The sequence below is a fragment of the Tenrec ecaudatus genome, chromosome 14 (assembly GCF_050624435.1).
Source record: "Tenrec ecaudatus isolate mTenEca1 chromosome 14, mTenEca1.hap1, whole genome shotgun sequence".
Classification (NCBI taxonomy): domain Eukaryota; kingdom Metazoa; phylum Chordata; class Mammalia; order Afrosoricida; family Tenrecidae; genus Tenrec; species Tenrec ecaudatus.
The window spans coordinates 115,839,713-115,858,591 of record NC_134543.1 but is presented as its reverse complement, the minus strand read 5'-3'; the positions used below and the strand labels follow the sequence as shown (position 1 = coordinate 115,858,591).

Here is an 18,879-nt window from a genome sequence, read left to right as displayed (position 1 = left end):
AAAGACATATTTCACAATGTATCAAGAAAGCACAGTGTGTACCTGACAGTGAACCGAACATCTTCTCTTACAACCTATTTAAGATACAGATATACATTCATGGACATAGTGGTTCTGTGAGTAAAGATGGTTATTTTCAAATGTCCACCTCCTCTGGGATTTCTAGGAGACAGAGTGTTGCTGGGCATTAGCTATGAGGTTGCTAACCACAAATTGGTGGTTCAAACCCACCAGCTGCTCCTAATCAAAGAGGAGGCTGTCTGGGCTCCTCAAGATCTGAAGCCTCAGCAATCCGTTATTGGGTCATTGAGTCAGTATCAACTCAATGGCAATGGGTTTCTTGATTATTACACCATTTCTGGAACTACTAGCCTAATAATGCTGTATTATTGTATTAGCATACTAGCACTATATAAAAAATGATGGTGACCATATTGTGAAAAGTTCTATCACTAGAAATGGAGTATTAGCAAGGTTTTTGCTGGTTTCCTAACATAAGCCTTTATTCATGGACATATTTGTTGTTAAATATCAGAGAAAGGAAAGAGTAAGAGATGCACACCAGTTTTTAAGAGAAGTTTCAAAAAGTCAACATGAAGGGAAAGCACTGCCAAACAATTACTCATTGTGCAAATAATCTTAAGAGAGATGCATGGAAACTATGGAGACCAAGTTATCAATGACTATTTTTTGGTGCTTGTTAGAATGTTAGTAGTGCCTATTCGAAAGATGAGACTCTGTAAAATTGCAAAGCCACTTGGGGATCCCAGAATCCACATTTAATGGTCTCTAAGTAGCAGACAACAAAGATTGGGGATTATATAGAGACATGTCCAGACCTGTAGTGTTGAAGTTGGAATTTGACAACTAGTCAACTTGGGATTTTACCAGTCAACTTGTGGTCTATCAGTCAACAGTGGGACCTCCTCAGCCCCGACTGAGGTTTACTAAGTCAGTCTGCATTTTTTGAGGGTGCTCAGGTGATTCACTTGTACATTTAAGATTGAAGAGTACTAAATTAGAAGCATTTCCTAATGCCAGATGAAAGATGATTGGCAATTAAGACCCAAAATATGTTTTACATATTATAATTAATTCCTTTTCTAAGTTCATTAACCAAAATAGCCATTTTGGAATTAATTTTCAGTGACTCTTACCAGTGTCCTCTTCAAGTAAACATGCAAGAGTTTGATGAATGACTTAGACTTCCAACCCGTCCTAGCATCCTCAAATGTAGGTGCAATTTCAGAAGGTGACTTGAAGACCAGTCATGAACCCAAATGAAAATGAGGGCTTGAAAGAATCCAAGATCTCTTTTATAGAGCTATCAATTACAAGTCACCTGGATCCTTGTGGACCCAACCTTTCTTGGGGCCTGGATACAGACATATGTTACTCATGGTACCCATCATGTTTCAGGAACTATCAGGAAACCAATTTCAGTGGGCTTACCAAGATGATAAATCTAAAATCTGTAAAACTAGCTGAAATACATTATGAGACATTTCATCTGAGTCTATTTCTTTCTCTATTCTCATGTTCACGGAATGTGTTCTTTTAAATTTGTGAGTAAATGTACTCTGATTTTCTTTAATAAATTTAACCTTATAGTGATTGAATCAATTCCTGTTGATCAAATCTGTAAGTGATTAACGTTACATTTGGAAAAAATAAGTAAGCTCATGTAGGCTGAATAAAATTGGATGGAAATGCTTTTTAATTACATTATTTTTTGAGAGTGGATGAGTTCATGAAAGAAAGCAAAAAGGTACAAGGGCCCATGAGTTGTACCCATCTCTCCTCAGTTGAACCAACTTCACCAGAGGTGGGCCCAGTTGAGCTCAGATGCTTTTATCGCATGATGAACTATGTAGCCCAAATTATACAATAACAACACCATCTTTCTAGGTCAGCAGCCTAGAGCACAACTGCACAGTCAATGAGTTTAACAGCATTGTCTGTGAGGCAAGTAGGGAGAGCAAGAACATTCCTATCGATGTGCACCAAGAGCCTGCCAAAGGAGAGCTTTTAAGTCTATGGTCCCCTCTCGTTTAATAATTACTACTGATGCTACCTTCCAGGAGCCCACTGATAAATGTTCACCTATTAGACTGGAACGGTAAAAGTGAAAAGGTAGCGAATAGAGTAACTTGGATTCGTAAGTTTTCTCCCAGGTATTTAGCTATTAATCCCCAAAGAAGACTTTTGAGACATTTATGATTTTTTTCTTTACACAATAACTGGTCCCTCACATTCGCATAGTGATTTTAGAGCTTGCATAGTCCAATTATGGTTGTTCTCCCTCAGACCAACTGAGGGGCTATTACTATTCTAGAGATAAGAAGACAATCGTTTGGAGAGAATTGATTAATGAACTTCCAAAGGGTGCAGAGGAGTTAGTAAGTGACAAAGCTCTTTGAATTTGTTCCCTACATCCTCAGATCTTTGCTGCTTCCCAATACTGCAATACGCCAAATGTTCACTTTCGACATGTGCAGTGGGATTTGTCTCCACAATTCTTTGTTCAGCGTTGTCCAATGTGCGGTTTGACTCCAGCAAACACTTAACTGAGTTTCTAACTGAGGTTCAGTAGATACAAAAATGACAAAACCACTCACAAATAGTCTCAGATGTAGAAGATACATCAACTAGGCACTACAGTCCAAGTTACTGCCTAGCGCTATTGATTATACTTTTCTGAAAATGCAATTAGAAATGCTGTGGGATGGAATGCTTAAAATAGGTATGCTGTATGGTGTTGATATATCCGTTAATACTGTCATTAAGAAAACGGTAACCAAACGAGAGTATTGTCAAAGAAGCTAAGTTTATCACAAGACCATTAGTTACTACTTCATCAGTCTTAGCATGTGGTAATATTGTTTTTATTATTATATGGACACAAATTACCAGTAAGCATCTGATCAAAGTTATAGATGCTTTCTAAACTTTCAGCATCCCTAATTTCAGTTATTAAATTAAGATTTACATTTTAAACATAAATTACATAGTACAGCTATAGTCCATGCAGTAGGGCTCAATACAGATTTGTTGGGTAACTACTGTTGGGGAAAAAAAGCCCCTAATTTCCTGGAGGACAAGAATACAATTACATTAGTGTATAGTTCTTTTCCCAGCTCCATCCAAGCTCAAAGAACAGCTGAGGACTGTTTCCCTTGTTGCCCTGCTTGTGATGTGGCATTCTTTAGAGGCGGGTCTCTTGGGAAATGTTGGGCCATTGTCCCTGAGCAAGTTAGAGTCAAGATTTTCGAGCAAGATTTCTTTTTTTGGTTTTCTTATGTCTTTTTAATCATTTTACTGGGGGCTCATACAACTTTTATCACAATCCACACATCCATCCATTGTATAAAGCACATTTGTGCATTTGCTACCTTCAGTCAGATTTCTAACCTGCCTAGTCATGGATACCTTTTCTAAGTCTAGGTAGACAAATATCTGGACTAATACAACTACAATTTCCCACCCGTCAAAATAGTCCCTTTTGGTTAATGTACTTCTGTACAATATTTATATCTGAACATTATCCTACAAGTGAAATACTTGTGATACTGCAGATTAGACTACTGATTAAACATATATATCCTTCGAAAGTCATTTAAGTATATAAGGCCTTTATCTTCCTGAAAGATGGCAATTAAATTTCCTCTGATCTTTATAGTAATAATGATCATAATAATCAACATTTTACGGTACCCTTATTTACATTTAAAACCAATAACAAAAATATCACAACATATATTCTAATGGAATTCATATTTTTAATTACCTTCTAGTGCATATTTCATGTCCAGAGCAAAGAGAGTCCACATTATTTCAGCACTCACTTTCCCCATGTTCAGTTCTTGAGGAAATCTAAAACCAAATACATGGATTAGTATACATGACCACATTTCCAGAAAACATCATGCTACACCCATATAACAGTTACTATAAGAGAGGGCTTCAAAAAGCTTGTGGATACATTCCGTTATCTTTTCATCCATCTTTCCCTGTCTTATTTTTAACCAAAAAACTACTGTCCTGAATCAATTCTGACTCTTAGTGGCCCTATGGGCACTATAGTAGACTATGTGGGTTTCCAAGACTGTACATCTTCAGGGGAGTAGAAAGCCTCATCTTTCTCATAGGAAGTGGTTGGCTCATGGTTTTGAATTGTTGATCTTGCAGTTAGCAGCCCAACATGTGACCCACTATGTCACCAGGGCTCCTTGGAATTTTTGAAGTCCCCCCCATGTAGTCATTTCATAGACATAAAATGTTATAGCTATAAATATACAACACGTTATGATAACCTTTTATCATACGTATACTTTTATTCATGAGATTTCTCTTTATGAAGCTGTATGATGCTCTTCTTAGGTGCCAGGGTTGCTTCACCTCATTGACCCTCTCTCTGTACAATAGAACACACAACACCCCCCAGCCCTGTGCCGTCCTCTGAATTGTTGTCTAATAGGTAGGAAAAACGTTACGGTCACAAAAATAGACTGCATGACATGACTGCCAAACTCATGGGCCCCAGGGCTCCCTGTGGATATCTCTTATTTGTTTGTATCTGAAGAAGCCGTTCAGTTTTAGCAAATGCTCTTTCTTCCTGTGTCTCGATCTTCAGCCTAAATAGGATGAATCTGAGTAGCAGACACTGTAATACCCAAAGCAGCACCACATCTTCCAATCATCCCTGAGCTGCATTCCTTTAGACTAACTTGGATGAATCCATTTTCTATTCTCCTAGAGAAAGGAGCAGGAATCAACTTGTTGGCAGTGAAATTTGGGTTTTGTTTGTTTTGCATGAATTAATAAAAGCCCCTCAGTCCCTCCAGTAAAACAGCCCCGGGCAGATCCAATTAATCAGGACTCTAGCTTTCTCCCCTATTTGGTCTCCACTTGAGACCAAATAAACTTAGGTTAAAGAAAAGATCCCTGTGATATTTCTAAGCAATATAAATCCAGTGGATTCAATGGCCATGTTGGTTCATTATCTGTAGACAGCCGCCCAAGGTCAGCATGTCTTTTATGCTTCACTGCCACCCCCTCCCCTGACATTACTGTTTTAACTCCCAACTCATACCTGTGGATCCAATTCTCTCTGGAAACCTGTTTGCCTTTATTATGTTAAGACATCTTAGCAGAATGTAGCATGTCTTAAGCCTAACCACGTTTGCGATGTAAAAGGAGCTTAATCATGGAAACTTTCATGGAGAAAAGATGCCCTGCCTTACTCACCGCCAGGGGGGATACTGAGTCACAGTGTCTCCTGTAGGGCAGAGTAGACCTGTCCATGTGGGTTTCGGACACTGTCAGCCTGTAATGGAGTAGAAAGCCTCATCTTTCCCTCAGAGTTGGTGGTTTCTTCTGCTTCCTCAGACACCATGTCCTTTATGACTCAAGACCTCAGGTTACAAGTGTTTCTTACTTCCAACCAATTTCTTAACTTCTACTCATGCATGAATTTCCTAAGTACCTTTTCTGTCACTGGATTTTGCATGAATGAGACTAAAGCCAATGAACATATTTTGAAAGAATTCAATCTTCAGAAATGTTGATTTGGATCCAGACTTCATTTGTTTTCTTTATTATTTCCTTGAGCTTCGCTGGGTCATCTTCTGGTCACTGTCTTCATGTTTCCTGATTCTCTCGGTAGTTATGCCTATTCCATGGCTATGATTCATATATTTAGTTAGTTCACCTGTAGTAATTTTCCTTCTATAGTCTCTGCCTGATACTTATAGTTGTTTCTAGTTCACTGCTGGTTTTCATTTTGTTAATGTCTTCAATATTAACAGCTTTGGTTTAAAGTGAGTCTCTATATTTCGCTGTTATAATGCCTTATCATTTTGCTAACATGCAAGACTTTTTGTATGTAAGAATTATATAGTGTTTCAATATTAGGATGATATGGATTTATTTTACCTCTGTGGGGGAGATCATGAATTAATTCAATGAGGGATTCAGCTCATCCATTATAGGTTTTAATTTTGCTCATACTTATTTCTATTTTGTAGTTTATCAGTGGCTCCAAATGCATACTGTGAGTATTTACTGGGACCCCTCCATTCAATTGTCATGAATCCTGTTCCTGAAGCCAGCTTTTGTTTCCCTGCTGCTGCTTGTTGTCTAGCTTCTCACACTCTTGGGTTTTGCTTTCAAATGCAAAGTGTAATGCAAAATACCAAGCAAACGGAAGAGGGCTTCACAAAGACATTGGAGTATGTGGAAGCCCCTTCCTGTGTGTGCACGTGTGTGCATGCGTGTGAAGTGATATTAAGAAAGTTACAAGGTGAAAAGATGTTACAACACTCTATTTCCCATAACTATATCAAAGATTTTAGAAAACTAACAATGGTGGGTTTCAAATGTTGGGCTGAGAATGCAGTTTATTGGAACAGAGGGTCCTTGGCTCCTATGACTCTACAGAAATGGAAAGCAGCAATAGGAACTTGTGGGGGGTGCTGTAAATTATGGCCATTACCATGATAGCAGAACCCTAAATGACACCAAACCCACTTCCACGGAGTTTATTCTGACCCAGAGTGACTCTGTTGGACAGAATAGAACTGCCCCCTTGGTTTTCTGAGACTTTGCATCTTTATAATGGAGCAGACAGCTTAGAGGTTTGAACGGCTGACGTTGCAGTTGGCAACTCAATGGATAATCCACTCCACCAACCAGGAGAATAGAACCGGGGAGAACAGAAGAGAAAAATAAAGAACATCAGTGGTAGTCGCTAAGAGGACACACACTGCCGAAAGATCCCAAAGAATGTGAACAAAAAAAAAAGCCAGAGAGAGTAGATAAGTGGCTCTCTGAAAGTTAGGTTGCCATTAAAGGGGTACACCAGGTAGAAAGTGCAAATTAGCTGAACACAATAGAGTCCAGAGTGTACAATACAGAAGAATATCTTAGTACAGTTATTCACAGAAGTAACTTCAAGATCTGGGAATACTTTTGAAGGAGGATAAAGATTAATTGGTTGAAGAGATAGCGGGACATGCCAGTTGATGTCTGTAATTGCCATAAGAAAAGGTTTTGGAAGTGCCTTCTGAAACCCTTTTTCTTCTACCTAGAAGTGTCAATCAGATCACATCAAAGGAGATCATCTGAAACTAAGGCCCTGAGGGTTGTGTGGTTCTGGAGCCCCGTCAACAGGAAGTGGACGAAGGAGGCCCATCACCATAGTTAAGCCCTCAAGATGGCAACATCTACCCTGAAGCCAAATCATCATCTAAAATAAGACAACAAAATGTAAACCTACATGTAGATGTCAGAGGGATGCTATTAATATGAGAAGATGTGCATGAAAGAGAATTATTAGAATACCTGGCTCAGGAGATGCATGTCACTATTGTTGCACCCTTGAATCCATTCTGACTCACAGAGACCCTATAGAACAGAACTGCCCCCTAAGGTTCCCAAGGCTATAATCTCGATGAAAGCAGATGGCCACATTGTTCTCTCTAGAGCTGCTGGTGACTTAGGGATGGATGGTTGGCTTTCTGAATAGCAGCCCTGGTGTGTTGGGCTACTCATTGCGAGGTCAGCAGTTCAAAACAACCAACTGCTGCATGGGAAATAGATTACAGTCTCAGAAACCCACAGGGGCAGTTCTACTCTGTCCTATAGGTCGCTGTGGGTTCGAATTGACTCCATAGCAGTGAATTTGCTTTTAGGAGTCAACTGTTGAATTACTGTACCACCAAGGTTCTGATGGGATAGATAATGAGGGGGTTGACCCACAAACACACAATGAGCATTGGAAAAATGATGCTCAACCATTCTAGTATTCAAAGACTTTTCTATTAAAATAACTGATATTTTTCTACTTCTCTGATTGTGTTTCATTTGAGTAAAAGGAGCCTTATTTTGGTTATCAATTAATTGAAAAAAATGCACAAACATTACCACTTATTTTCTACTGTATACAGTCCAATGATATTTTCATAAACTTCATATATTGAGTATGATTAATTTTGTAATCGTAAAACTAGCAATGTCTAAGTATAAATTTTTAAAAATTTAAAGTAGGACTACTTAACAATATGGATAAATTCATGTTCCTTCCAATAAAGCAAAAGCAAATACTCAAAAAACCTCACTGCCATCAAGTCAGGGCTGACTCTCAGTGACACCCTGTGAGTTTCTGAAACTGTCACTGAATAGGGGAGTAGAAAGTCCTGTCTTTTCTCCAGCAGAGCTGCTGGTGGTTTCAAACTGTAGACCATGCCGATGGCAGTCCAACGTGTAACCACTAGACCACCAGGTGTAAGAGTAGTGGAGTCTTAAAGTGTGACCATGTCCTCACGTGCTCATGCCTCTCTCCAAGGGTCTCCATCCTTCTCTGCACCGGAAGAGGAAACGCACACAGTGACACTTGGTACAGAGCCCCAATTCCCACATTAAGGAAGACAGATGGCCAGGCTGCTATAAAAATCATCGTGGTCCTCAGTCAAGCACAAACAGTTTTGTGTGTTGGCTGTTCCTCTGTCCTCTGCCAGCCCAGAGGAGGACAAAGCAAGGCTCACAGAAGGATACCCCTTCAGATGGAAGTAGCAGTAAAAGACCCTGAATCAAGGCAAGTGGGAAAGCCATCCTAATAAGCCCATTTTGGTTTAGAAAAAAAGAAAGAGAGAATGAGACTCTATGCTTGCTGAGTATATTTAGTCCTCGTATTTTTAAGGATTCACAAAATTAAGTTCTCAAGCATTTAAAATGTTGTCATGGTGATTTTTCTCTTTCGGATGGCTCTGAATGAAAATATTTACAGTTTCAATTAGTTGGCATCGCAGTTTATCTAATATCCCCTCTCATGTTATAATGAATTTAAATCTACTTTCATACAGGAAACAGTCTTCGGGGTGTAAGATATCGCTTTGGTTGGGCTTGTGACCCATGGAGACACTGGATTTCCTCGCATAGTAAAAAGGACTGTGTTTTTATTAATATAGTAAGTTCCACACGTTCTGATGAAGCCTTTATTGTAATAGTCTTTCTATGGTACTTTCGACGTGTTTGGAAATACTTCTCTAGCTCTTCCGTACATGCATCCAAGTTAAATGAAAGGCACCATCCCCGTAGTTCTCTAATATGCCACATTCCACGGTGTCCCCTCCTTTCTATTTCTGTGTGGACTGTTCTATTTCTGTATAGAATTCGTCTGCTCTTTCCCTATCCTTACAGACACGTGTCACTATTTTAAAAGTTTTATATTCAATTTACTCAGGAATGGCAGTAGCCTGTTTTTCTCTTTGCCTCCAGTTTATTCCTCTTTCTTTATTAAGTGCCATTGAATGAACGCCCACTCGTAATGACCCTATGCCTAACAGAAAGAAGCATGATCTGGTCCTGCCCCATCCTCACAATTGTTGTGTGTGAGCTCATTGTTGTAGCTAGTGTGCCAATCCGTGCCGCTGAAGGTCTTCCTCTCTTACATGGACCCTCTACTTTCCAACAAGCATCTGTCCTTCTCCAGAGCCAGATACTCATGATAGCATGTTAAAGAAGTCGTGTTCACCAGATTTGCCAGGTGCAACACATCATTTAATTGCTTGACTGCTGCTTCTGTGAGTGATGATTGTCATTCAAGTGAAGTGAAATCATTGACAATATCAATCTTATATCTGTTTTTTAATGAAGTTATTTATTTGTCTGGCTGCATTTTTGCTTTCTTTAACTGAGGTGCAATGCATACTGAAGACTGTAGTCTTCATTCTTAATTGCAAGTGCTTTAAGACCTCCTTCCCAGTAAACAAAATTGTGTCATCTATCATCTATCTATCTATCTATCTATCTATCTATCTATCTATCTATTTATCTATCTAATGTATCTATCTATGTATCTATCATATATCTCAAATTGCTAATAGCTTTCTCTAACCCATATGCCATTTCTTCTCACATAATCCAGCTCCCCGCATTATTTGCTCAGCACACGGATGGAACAAGTAGACGAAAGAATATAACCTGAATGCAGACCTTTCCTTAGTTTAAGGCACATGTTATTCACTTGTTCTGCTCAAAAGACTGCTTCCTGGTCTATGGACAGGTTTCCATGAGCTCACTTACCTGGCTGGTGTTTCCATTTTTCCTAAGGAAGTTTTTAATGATCCACCCAGTTGAATGCCTTTGTACAATCAATAAATCACAAGTAAACATCTTTCTGGTGTTCTCTTCCAGCCAGCACCCATTAGATGTCAATGACACCCCCATTCCCTGTTCTCTTCTGGATTCAGCTACCATTTCGGGAACCCTTCCTGTCAATGAACAGCTACATTCATTTTTTAAATTATCTCAGCAAAATTTCACTTATATGTGATAATGATATTGCTTAATAATGACCACACTCTGTTGGGTCACATTTCTTTGAAATGAACACAACTGTAGACCAATTCCAGTCAGTAGCTCTCTTCCAAGTTTCTTGGCCTAGATAAATGAGTGCTTCCAGGGTTGTGTATCATTTTGCTGCAATCTGTCAAGGATATTCTATCAATTCCTGGAACTTTGTTTTTCACCAGGATCTACAGTTCAGCTTGGACTCTCCTTCCTTCAATACCTTTAATACCATTAGTTCCAGGTCACGTATTAAATTCTTGAAATGGTAGACTACTCCCCCCTCCCCCTCTCTTTTAGGTACAGCGACTCTGTGTGGTTCCTTCCATTGACTTTGGATGGAATGATACTTCCTGCATAAGTCAATTATTTTGCCCATGGAATGCTTCAATATTGCATGGCGGCCTTACGAGTATTTGAAATACTAGTGGCATAGCTTCTGGCATTACAGTAGCACATATAAGCTCAGAGTACAAATCGCTGACAAGTGAGCAGTGGCTTCGCTCCTTCTACTGTCTATATTAACTTCTAATTTATCTTCTAAAGAGTTCTTGGGAGCATGCAAAACAGTTAACACTCTTGTCTGCTGACCAGAAAGTTAGTGGTTCCGGTCCACCCAGAGGCTCCTTAGGAAAAGGAACTGGTGATCTACTTCCAAAAAAATTAGTTTGTGAAATCTTGTGGAGCACTATTCTACTTTGACATGTACGGAGTAGTCATGAACTAGAATGGACCTTTGAGAGACATCTTATCGTTAGTTGCTACGAAAACCTCATGTGTGAAGAGAAACTAGCTCAAGGACGCAGATTGTCAGGCTCGTCTTTGTAGGAACCTCCAGCTGGCTAAGAACGATCCATTATCAATGAATAGTCAACAGCTTATCCATCTGTGCCAACCAGATTGCTGTTTAAAAACTCAGACAACGCTACTTCAACCCATCACTATAAAACCATCAGATTCTGTAGTAAATCATTAGCATAGAAGTTTCAACCCAAAACAAGACTTTTCCAGACCCTGACAATCTAACAAAAACTTTTCTCATCTCAACTTCCCAATAATTTCTATTGTCTAGTCACACATATAATTTCTGAATATGCCCGGTATCTCATGTTTTGGATCACTTCCTCCTCACTGCCTAGACTGGACCCTCTCCATCTCAGTTTCCATTTGATTGTAACTATTCTCTTTTTCAAAGCACAACCCAGGTACCAGCACCCAGAATGTGTTTTATTGTACTCAAAGCAAAATCCCCCCAAATCAACTACACCCACCACTGTTGCGTCAAGTTGGCGTATAGGGACCTGAAGGTTGGTTTCTGAGGCTGTAAATCTTTGTTGTGGCTGACAGCCTCGACAGTCTCATAAGCAGTGACTGGTGGGCTTGAATGCTGACACCTTGTGCTTAACTGTCCAATGTTGACCCAACGGTGCCAGGACTCCCTTAAGTCAAAATTAGCAGTGATTAGCTATGAAGAACAAAAGAGGTGTATGACTATGTCATGAGATAACTCATCACGAGTTAGTGATGGTATTAGTGCTTTTGTGTTGCATTTATTTCATGGAATTTATTCCTGCACTAGATTTAGCTTAACTAATATGATTTGGGGGATCCCTGGGGCCATAGAGGGTTACAGATTGGAATGCTGGAATAAAGATGAAGTATTCTACTCCCCCGCAGAGTTACAGTCTTAAAAACATGACTGCGCCACCCGGCCCTATAAAGTCAGAATTGACTTGATACCAATGAGTATAATAGGATTTTATTGACATTATTTTCATTGATCAAAACTGATCATAGAAGTATATTCTCTTTAACCCCATTTCTCTAACATTAGAAAAACATTTCTCCCACTTACCATCCCTTCAAATATTAATTATGCTTATACTATCTTCTCCTTACACAGATATTCTCTCTACATGATTTACCCATGATTTAGGCAGGATATTATCTCATGACAACTTCAAAACTAGATGACATTCCCCCCCCCAATTTTTTTATTCCTACCTACTAAGTAAAAAGAGAAATATCTACTAAGTAAAAAGAGAGAAGAGAAATTCATACCTACTAACAATATATTGAAGAGGAAAGAAACAAATAAAGACTTGGAGCAATAGGAGAGAGAGAGCGGCAGTGTTTCTCAAAATGTAGGATTTGATCAAGGTCTGAATAAATACAGGCTGGATTTTAAGATGTCAATGTCAAGGGACCACAAAATAAACAGTCCTGTAGCAGTAGTCTTTTCACTGTGCATCAATTCTTTCTGTACATTTGCAAATATATATATTCTCACTTTGTCATCACATTTTATATAGTTTGTTATTGTTGTATTCCTAGTATAAAATGCTGATTCCAAAAGCCGAGCTATTTTCTTCCAACACATTCCACAAACATGTTTATATTTTTGTGTTTTCTTTGGGCTATGAAATCTCTACCATCTGCATGTTTGAGAGAGTTATTTTCTACAGTTTAACACATTTCTTCTTATTTTCTGTTGATAACGCACCACAGTGTTCAAGTGATGCAATCCTAAGGATTTGATCGCTCCTCTGCTACTTGACTAATTTACCCAAGTAGACCATCAAATACTCTCTTTAAGATTCAATTTTTTCATACGTCAAATGGGAATGATTCTAGTTGGGCTATTTGAGATTATTTCTAAGACTGTTGTGAGAATTAAATAACATATGTAAATACTTTGCAGAATTTCTGGCATATGGGCAGTAACCCCCACCCCACAAATCGAATTTGCTGGGTGGAGCAGAGTTTTCATAGCACACATTGTCCCTGCTAGGTGAGCATCCAACAATTCACTCTGAGTTAGTGCACCCAGTGGCGTAGCCTGGGAAGGTTTTCTTTGGTCACAGTGATTTTTTTTCCATAAAATGTGTTCAAACCTCATTTTTTTTTTGTGATGGCCAATTTAAGAGAACACTGTGTGGCTGTGAAATTTTGCTTCCTACTCAGGAAAAATGCCACAGAAACTGCTGTGATGTTGAAGACAGCTTACAAGGACCGTGCTATGGGAAAAACTCAAGTGTATTCGTGGTTCTCTCATTTAAAAAATGGTGAAATGTCGATTGATGCCATACTTTGGAAGAAAAGCTCCGAAGGGACTCAGAATTTGTTTCCCCAAGGTGATTACTTGTGAGGACACATCGTGCTATTCTTATGACCCCCAAAGCAAACATAAATAAAGCCAGTAGAAGACGCCATCATCACCTGGTCCCAGAAAAGATTGTCAAGTGAAATCAGAGTTCAAGACAATGCTCATCTGATTTTTTTATGTGAGGGGGAGTGCATTTGGAGTTTGTTCTACCAGGTCAGATTGTTAATCAAGCTTTCTATTTTGAGGTTCTGAAAAGATTGCGTAATAGTGTGCAACACAAAAGGCCTGCTTTGTGCCAGAAGGGGAACTGGTTTTGCCAGCATGACAATGCACCTGCTCACATAGCCATCTCAGTGTACCAGTTTTGGGCAAATAACAGCATGTCTCTCTTGACTTATGCACCTTACTCACTTCACATAATTTATTTTTATTTCTGTGAATTAAGAGGGACATGAAAGGACAGTGGTTTGATGGGATAGAAGAGATTAAGAAAAAATGAGCAAGGTGCTTTCAGCCATCCAGATGATTTTGAGAAATGTTTCTAAGAATGGAATTGCAGATTTGAAAATGTATTAAATGTAATGGAGAGTACTTTGAAGGTGATAAGGTTGTTTTGTTAAAAAAAATTTAATATATAGCTTTGAAAAAATTCCATTGTTTTGGTGGTATCCCCTCGTATAGTGAACACTCAAAAATATTTGCTGCTAATAAAATTTGAACTACAAATAAGGAACACAAAACATTTATAGATTATACTGATTTCTACTAGTTAAAAAGATCACATGAATAGAGTTTATATTCACATTTGACAACTCTCAGGCTCCAGAAGAATATAGGCGAGGATATTGCAAGTAAAATTATTAATAAAATCATAATTGCAGAGGGATTTTTAATGTACTTAGTTAGAACTTCAGCTTTCAGAATGGATTACAACCAAATGTAAGGAAAAGACAAATCCTCACCACCTGACCACAGATAAAATCAGCAAATAAATGCTTGAAGTAATAAGAAAGAGATTGTGTTTCTCAAATGTAGATTTGAACAAGCTTTGAGTAAATACTGGCTAGATTTTAAGGTAACAATATTAAGGGCCGACAAAATGACCCTAAAAAAGATTGAAGTCGTCAAGTTTTGCCTGGCTCCCCATCAACACTAAGTTCCGCCTGACTCAAGTGATGAGATTTTCATTGCCTTATATGCACATGAAAGTCGGACAATGAGCCTGGCAGATTGAAGAATGGACTCACTGGGATGATTGTTCAAGCATGTTGAGAGTCCCATTGATGGCCAGAAGAGCAAATAAACTTATCTTTGAAAAAGTATTTCGAGACTGCTCCCTAGAGCTACATTTCATCTACTGTGTGGTGGTCAAGTTATCAGGAGAGGCCAGTCCCTGGAAAAGGACATCATCCTTAGTCAAGTGGAAGGTCAGTGACAAACTGAAAGACCCTCAGCGGGATAGACTGACATCGAGGCTACAACAACAGGCTCAACCCATGTTCCTTCTGGAGACTGCAAGAACAGAAAGTGCTTCTGAAATGTAGAAAACATACAGATAAAAGGGGATTGTCCGTACCAAATACCTAAGCTAAACAAAAATGAGCTGGCCATGCCACAATAAATGGGTTTGGCAAAAATCAGGCACCCATTAGACACCTATAGGGACAACCCCAAGCTGGGGCATGCACAGATCAAGGTCACCCAGACGCAGGTGGAAGTCAACCTGGACACACACACTAGGCACCAGCAACAGTATGTCACACATGCACCTGAACTCTGCCACTCACACTGAGCTAAATTAGCAAGGTTTTGCTGTACACAAATTCTTTAATGTAAAGCACCACCCCCCTTTCTTCATTTTCAATGGCATGTTAACAGAACTTAGTCTATCGTTCATAAAAGGGAGTTTTAATGAAAGCACAGAGCCATTCCAATATCATCCAACTGTCTCCTGCTTTTAATTTACAGCAATTAATTCAAAGTGTAAACGTTTTAAACTTTGAATCCTATGAGGCACAACAATTTAATAACCCCATTTATTATCTTGCAAATCTCTTAGTGAAACAAAGAAAGCATCATCTACCAGTGCTCAATTTGATACCACGGATTAGGATTCATTAGTCACAACAGATAAAATTAGAGTCCATTAAATGTGAAGTACTCTGATTTCCAAAGTTTGTCTTAATCATGTGCTCATTATTGCACATGAGTAAGCAATGGATCTGTACTATTGGGTGTCGTGTGTGCAACTGAAGCTGCCTTGTCATTGCTGGATTCGAGATGCACTCAGTGTCCTGTGCTCTTTTCACATTATCAACAAGCTCCTGTTGCTGTTTCACATTTAGGAACGCTTGACATATACTAGTGCAACCAACCTCCATTATCATGAAGCAGGAGAACCATCCAGAAGAATGAACTTGCTTAGCCTGAGTCCTCTAGTAGATTATAGTCTGAGGCGGTACAAACACTTAATGCATTTGGTTTAAATGAAGTGTCCACTCAGAGGCCCTTAAAAAAAGGTTTGGCAATCTAAGTTTGAGCAATTATACATTGAAAATATAATGGTGCACAGTTCTACTCTACCACCCAGGGAGACTCCTTGAGTCAGAACTGACTTAGAGGAAACTGGCTACAAGAAGTTATAATTTAGCTTGACACATTACAGTTGTATTCAAGGGAAACAAAAATATGCCACAATATTACAGTAAATGCAAAAACATTGAGTGTGAACTCATTTATTTGAGCATTTCCTGTGGTGATAATTGTTCCTTTGTACTCAAATTCTCTTGTACTATTATACAACAAATCAATCACTAATACCATTTAAACCTAATCTCCCCTACTTCCCCCTTATCTCTGTTTTATCTTTACTTACATTTTACCCTAAATTTAGCTGAATTATTACTATTTTTAAATTATGCTAAAATATCATTAATCCTTTTACTAAACTTGGTCTTTCAATATACCTACAAAAATAAAAATCTCCATGAGGGTGAACTCTTGTCAGGGGGGTATTTTTATTGTTTAAAAATACTGATTTTAATAGCGAACCTATAGCAATTCCCAAACAACCTGAAAATTCATGTAGGCTCCCTATTAAAATCAGCGTTTGTAAACAATAAAAATGCCATCTGACAAGAGTTGAAAGTGGTAGAGATGGCCAGAGAGACATTAACATAACCAAAGGTGATTGGGGTGAGCAATAAAGCATCATTTCTGAGTTTAGGACACTTTCAAACTACTGCTTCCAGAGCCCTTGCAGTCAGTGTCATGTACGGAGCCTGAGGCATTACAGCAGAGATGGGAAGTTTCATCTATGGAGTGTCAAGTGCATGCTGAGCATGACGGGCACTATCTTGGCAAGCTTGGTAATGCTTTGATGAGCTAAATTTTAACTCCCAATTTTTAAAATATGGACCCTCTGAAATGTTCCTAAGATCTCACTGCTGTCTTGTTCATTCAAAAACAAAGCAAAACAGTCAGACAGCTCCATCTTTGCATTTTGGAAGCACAGTGCCTTGTCCTTATTTTTATGTTACTTGCATATTTATCTCATTTCAAGCAGGTAAAATGATTTATAAAATTCTGATAATCAAGTGAGATTTATTTAAAGGTAGAGAAATTAAAGAGCACAGTTCTGGCAAACAAACAGACCGCTACACAGACAGAACCTTTCCGACAAAGACACGCTAGACCAACCAAAAGAGTAAGAGAGGCTGCTCCTGGAGTCCTGAGCTGCAGCGGGCTGGAGGTCATGAAGTTGATTAAATACAAGGTAGGAGAATCTTAACAGAAGCGTCCAGGGAGGAACTAGGGGGGTGGATTGTCAGCTACATTGATGCATCGTGGTTATCTTAAACTTTGCAAGCAATATTCAACCCAGACAGCATCTTAACACACAGGTGACTACAGATGAGAAAAGTGGGGTCCCTTTTGGCTCCCCACATCCTCTTCATGACCCATATATAGCAATCCCCAACACTCATCCATCAGTGGTTGAATACACACACACACACACACATACACACACACCGCCGCACCACCACCTCCCCCCCAACCCCTTGGGTCCAGAGCCTTGGACTCACGCACTGGGCTCTGGGTTCCCTGTGTGCACAGGGACACATGAAATTCCTTCATCAACCCAGCAGAACAGGCAGTGTCTAGTACCTGTCCATCCTCTATGAGAGGGAATTTCTTCAATAACCTAATGCTATGCCCCCAGCTTCCCTATCGATCCAAAAGAATTATTTCCAAAACATGCTTTGTGGACTCAGTTAACAGCTGACCTGGCATGAACTACTACCAGATCAGGTGCCCTGGCACCAAATAACACAGAATCTGGCAGGAGCTCCATCTCTGATCAGTCTTCTGCTCCCTCCAATGCACTCCATTATTTCTTTAGATGGCAGAGGGTACCAATTGATACTGAGTGTCTCTCCATTTACAGTCTCTTCCTTTATTTCTGTTTTCCCTTTTCCTTCCCTTACTGAGAACAGTAGCCACAATTGTGCTATAGAAACAGGAAACAGAGAGTTTTCACATGCTCACATTCTGGAAAGAAGTGGTAAGTTGCTAATGTTTTGCATTAACATCAATTAAATACAAATACAAAAAATATAACAATGTTTTTGAGACAAATTACATTCACACAAAGAAACAAGATGCCATGGCTCAAACATACATCCAATGTATAGAAGCAAAAGACTTCTCTCTGAAAGGAAAGCACTGGAACTACTTGATAAAATGAAAAGAAGTTATATGGACTCTTCCAATAGATTGTGAGCAAGATCAAGAAAGCTACAGATGAAATCAAGGGAAACAAAGAAAAAGCATTAGAATTTTTAGAATTCAAGAAAATGCTACAAAAAATGATTAAGTAAAAGAAAAATGAGAAACCACAAAAAAACAGCAAATGGAAATCCAGAAAATTAATGCTCTGGCTTTGGAAATAGTTATTACATTGAAAGAACAAAGAACCTTAAATCAATGGTAGGCTGCATTAGTGAGCTTAATGACAATTCTCTGAATAGTTACCTAGAATAATAAAAAATAAGACTAAATCTATCTTACAACAGCCTAAGCATTATTTAAGACACCACCAAGAAGACATGTAACAGAATTCTAGAACCATAAGAAGCAACGTTTTATAAAACATAAAGAACATTGTTGAAGAGCAATGAAAAGAAAACATCCCCCAAATCATGAAAGATGAGATGATATATATTTCAGAAAATGAATGAACCCCAAATAAAATAAAACCCAATATAAAGTTAGCATAGCTATCTTTATCATACTTTCCAAAACCAAAGAGAGGGAAATAGGAGGGAAGCTCAGGAAAAATGAAACATTAGCTACCAAGACTGAGGGAAGCTCAGGAAAAATGAAACATTAGCTACCAAGAGGTAACTTTTGATGTCTCAGCAAAA

At 38.8% G+C, this 18,879-nt stretch overlaps 1 protein-coding gene across 2 annotated transcripts in view; it reads right to left on the bottom strand.

The window, feature by feature from the left end:
- The window catches only part of UNC13C (unc-13 homolog C), a 550,871-nt gene that overhangs the window by 190,679 nt on the left and 341,313 nt on the right, over positions 1–18,879 (bottom strand). For both annotated transcript variants that reach the window (XM_075530957.1, XM_075530958.1), the window contains one exon: positions 3,788–3,873. In XM_075530957.1, coding sequence (XP_075387072.1) covers positions 3,788–3,873 — 86 coding nt within the window. The remainder of the gene's footprint in view (positions 1–3,787; positions 3,874–18,879) is intronic.